General features: G+C 38.8%; 1 protein-coding gene across 1 annotated transcript in view; it reads left to right on the top strand.

Annotated features, from left to right (window-relative positions):
• Window positions 1-3,426: 3,426 nt before the first annotated feature.
• LOC125041151 (pescadillo-like) overlaps window positions 3,427-5,000 on the top strand; it is a 10,589-nt gene continuing 9,015 nt past the window's right edge. Inside the window, exon 1 of the mRNA XM_047635959.1 lies at window positions 3,427-3,584. Coding sequence (XP_047491915.1) covers window positions 3,558-3,584 — 27 coding nt within the window. The 5' untranslated portion in view covers window positions 3,427-3,557. The remainder of the gene's footprint in view (window positions 3,585-5,000) is intronic.

Here is a 5,000-nt window from a genome sequence, read left to right as displayed (position 1 = left end):
TGTGCATCAGTTTAAAGTGTGTGTGTGTGTGTGGGGGGGGGGGTTCTTGTCATATATTTATGATTTTTTTCCTGTTAATTTTGCTCTGACTGTTCATGTTTATTTCTATGTGTGTCTATATGTGTATGTCTGAATAGATTTTCATGTTATTCTAACTTTTTCCCGTAGCCATTCTCTCTCTCTCTCTCTCTCTCTCTCTCTCTCTCTCTCTCTCGCTCTCGCTCTCTCTCTCTCTCTCTCGCTCTCGCTCTCTCTCTCTCTCTCTCTCTCTCTCTCTCTCTCTCTCTCTCTCTCTCTCTCTCTCTCTCTCTCTCTCTCTCTCTCTCTCTCTCTCTCTCTCTCTCTCTCTCACTCTCTCTCACTCTCTCTTACTCTCTCTCACTCTCTCTCACTCTCCCACTCTCCCACTCTCTCACTCTCATTCTTACTCTCACTCTCACTCTCTCACTCTCTCATTCTCTCACTCTCTTACTTTCACTCTTACTCTCACTCTCACTCTCACTCTTACTCTTACTCTTACTCTTACTCTTACTCTTACTCTTACTCTTACTCTTACTCTTACTCTTACTCTTACTCTTACTCTTACTCTTACTCTTACTCTTACTCTTACTCTTACTCTTACTCTTACTCTTACTCTCACTCTCACTCTCACTCTCTCTATCTATCTATCTATCTATCTATCTATCTATCTATCTCTACAGAGGTTCAGCAAAAAGTGTGCTTCCCTTGGTCTCATTATCAACCCAATTAAAACTAAGCATATTTCCAGATCTCGTAAACTAACTTACATTCCAAGGTTAGGTGGACAAACTATTGCAAGAACTGACACCTACAAATATCTTGGTGTTATGGTGACTGCTCCCCACCTCATGTCCCACAAGTCACGCTTTGCCAAGGATATTGTTCAAAATATCAAGGAACGTTGCCTTGAGCGTTTAAGACCATTGCAATACATAAGTAACAGATATGTAGGTGCCTCACTGAGAGTCCTAAGGTTGATGTATATCTCCCTTGTTAGGTCCATGATAGACAATACAAGCCCAGTTCTTAGTATGCTGCCACCGAGTGCCCTCAAACCCCTTGAAGTTTTACAGAACAAGGCCATGAGAATTATACTTGGATGCCCAATGACTGCTAAAGTTCTCGTCATGAGGAAAGAGTTAGACCTCCCCTCTATTCACAGTCGTGTCATCCAAGTTAACACCATACTTGGCATCAGACTCCTGCAGCTTCAACCCAGACCACAAACTCCAATATCCTATTAAATGAGATAAATTATAGTTTTATACTCCAATCTCATACAGTCCAACTTAGAACGAAAAACTAAAACTGCTCATACTATCATGTTCTTCAATGTATGGAACAACGAAGCTATTAATATTCCAGATACAGTACTTGCTGCTCAACGAAGCTATTAATATTCCAGATACAGTACTTGCTGCTCCTTGGCACAGAACTCATGTACATTATTATATGGATAAACTAATAGGGTCTAAATCTATGGCTTCAAAAACGGAGCCAAAAGCTCACTACTTGAAATATATACATGGCACTCTACACACCCCTCATGGTACGCCCCCACTCGCAATCTACTGTGATGCCCCCACTGATCCTCATGGAGCAACAGGAATTGGTGTGCTAATTCCTGATATAGATCTTGAAGAAAGTGTATGCATTTCCAACTGGACAAGCACAACTGATGCTGAGTCAGTAGCTATATATCATGCCATTAAGAAAGGTAGCGACACCTTGCTGTCTTTACAGACAGCCAAGGCGCTCCCCACAGGCTTACTGCATTTAACCCAGAAAACATGGTAACTAGGAATATCCTTCACCAAATTTCTAAACTATCAGAACGGGGTACTCAAGTGTCACTATACTGGATACCCTCTCATATAGGAATATCACTATGTGACAGGGCTGATCAATTAGCCAGGTTAGCACTTTCCCATGAAGATCCATATTATGTAATACCGCTACCTCTCAATCAAATGAAAAAAAACCGAGTAATCAACTGTCTTAGAGATTATAAGGGTCAGGTATTGACCACCGAAAAGATGAAAGAAGACGGACATGGTACTATCTGGCATAACGAGAGAGTATTGCTGGGACATCAAATTTAGACAAACCCTATAAAGTCTATCACGGACTGTCTCGGAGACAACAGGTTACATTAACTAGGCTACGCATAGGATATCAGTACACTATGCAATATGTACAGGATGCAATTTTTGGATGCAAAACCTGTTTCATATTACCACTGCAAACTGTGCAAGGTACCCAAGTCGCATAATCTCACTCATTATTTACTCTGTTGCTTAAAGACTGCATCCTATCGATCAAATAGTACTGTTCACAGATTAGCACTTGTTGATTATATGAACTTTATTATAGACACTGGTCTTGTCTTTGATATAATTAGTGATATAAACGTTTTTACCAGCCAGATGATATTTTAATACAGTGATAATAGCACAGCCCTTCAGGCATATATGTAACACTAATGTTTGACTGATGGCCCTCTACAAAAATAGACGCACAGCCAGTTTGGATAGATGCTTTGGTATCTTACCCTGGCTTATTGCAGGGCATGTACACTGTTCTGTAAATAAATGTTATCAATTCAAATCACTTTCACTCTCTCACTCTCTCACTCTCCCACTCTCTCACTCTCCCACTCTCCCACTCTCCCACTCTCCCACTCTCCCACTCTCCCACTCTCCCACTCTCCCACTCTCCCACTCTCCCACTCTCCACTCTCTCACTCTCTCACTTTTACTCTCACTCTTACTCTCACTCACTCTCATTCTCATTCTCATTCTCATTCTCATTCTCATTCTCATTCTCATTCTCATTCTCATTCTCATTCTCATTCTCATTCTCTCTCTCTCTCTCTCTCTCTCTCTCTCTCTCTCTCTCTCTCTCTCTCTCTCTCTCTAACTCTCTCTAACTCTCTCTCTCTCTAACTCTCTCTCTCTCTCTCTCTAACTCTCTCTCTCTCTCTCTCTCTCTCTCTCTCTATATATATATATATATATATATATATGTATATATATATATATGTATATATATATTGCGTGTATGTGTATGTGTGTATGTGTGTGTGTGTGTGTGTGCATGCGTGTGTGTGTGTGTATAAAAGTGTATATATACATACATGTGTGTGTGTGTGTGTGTATAAATATATATATATATATATATATATATATATATATATATATATATATATATATATATATATATATATATATATATATATATATTTAGTTATATATAAATGGATATAGATGCAAACCTCGATCTTACAATTTTTCAAATATATAAATAGAATATACTACAATTAAACAAACACAGATAGATATAATGTTAATATTTAGACAACCCCTTGGACGGGATACGGCGCAGGCAGAGGAACCTCCCTCGCGCACCGGAGCCCAAGCGCCCGGCCTGCAGTAAACACGTGTTGGGGCTCTTTGGGTCTGGCTGGACACGCACTCCTTCAATTTATAGCGAATTATCTGTGAAGCGCCGTCCAAAAGGCGGTATATAACGCCACCATGGGAGGGCAAGTTAAAGTCAAGAAGGTAAGAGGATGGGCAGTGACAACGAGGCTGGTTATGAGAGGAAAATAAGGTGAAAGATGTGTGATGGAAGCTCTTGCCTCTTGAGGTTTATGGGACGAATGGAAAGAAATGTGATTTGGTGCCTCATTAAACTACGTATTTATATTTAAGATTACAGCGTTGTGAGAAGACGATGTTGGTGATCAAGGCATCCTCTAGAGTAATAAATTCGTTCCGTAATTGCGGGCACTTTTTGACCACAATTCCCATGATGATAATGCTGTATTCTCAGTAACTTGTTATTTGTATTTTGAGAACTTGTAGGATATGGCTGTGTGGAACTGAAATTATACACGTGGATTTGTTTTTATTGACTTTTACTTGTGAAAATAGCACTCACTAGTTTTATATAAACTATGTCATATTCCTAAACCCAGTTAGCATGAACGTTCATACCAGGGCATGGCTAGATATATTTCCAAGTGGCATTTACATCCATGTCAAATGCAATGATCCTGCTCTAAGTTGTGTTTGCTGAAAAAAGCATTTGGCCCTGACTTCAGTTACTGAGCCATTACAGACCTACAAAAGTATCTATTTATTAATAGTGTTAAATGCAGGGATACCTTTTCTCCTAATTACATATTCATTTATAGGTATACTGGCATTACTGCAAGGCAAAATGCATATTGGAAATAAATTTACTATTCACCAAATTAAATATTTTGATATTAAAGTTGTTACCTTATTAGATAATTCAGTATATATTCATTATTCATTCTCATATTCATTCCATCTCTAAATCATATAGTTCTCAGGAAAGGCAGAAATACCCTCTTAAAATGTATAATGACTTTTTACTAGTTCCATCTTCCATTCCAGAAAAAAAATATAACCTTTTTATTTAAGATTAGTGAAATTAAAATCACATAAGCAAAATAGTCTAATTCACATTTCATCCATAATGTATTGCTAACCATACCATGAAACAGCGTCTAAATAGAGTCCAGCTGTCTGTAGCAGCATTAGTTGTCATCTGACTGCGCTACTAGAAACACAATTATATCCATGAGCATTATTTCTTTTATCAGTCTTTTATTTTATGTTTATGACACACTCATCATTCATTGACACACATCTGACTTCATACACTAACTCATTTACTCACACGCATGCACCCCCCTCTCTCTCTCTCTCTCTCTCTCTCTCTCTCTCTCTCTCTCTCTCTCTCTCTCTCTCTCTCTCTCTCTCTCTCTCTCTCTCTCTCTCTCTCTCTCTCTTTCTCTATTTCTCTATTTCTCTATTTCTCTATTTCTCTATTTCTCTATTTCTCTATTTCTCTCTCTCTCTCTCTCTCTCTCTCTCTCTCTCTCTCTCTCTCTCTCTCTCTCTCTCTCTCTCTCTCTCTCTCTCTCTCTCTCTCTCTCTCTCTCTCTC

Source organism: Penaeus chinensis, chromosome 30, assembly GCF_019202785.1.
Source record: "Penaeus chinensis breed Huanghai No. 1 chromosome 30, ASM1920278v2, whole genome shotgun sequence".
NCBI classification, from domain to species: Eukaryota; Metazoa; Arthropoda; class Malacostraca; order Decapoda; family Penaeidae; genus Penaeus; species Penaeus chinensis.
This window is presented reverse-complemented; position numbering and strand designations above follow the sequence as displayed.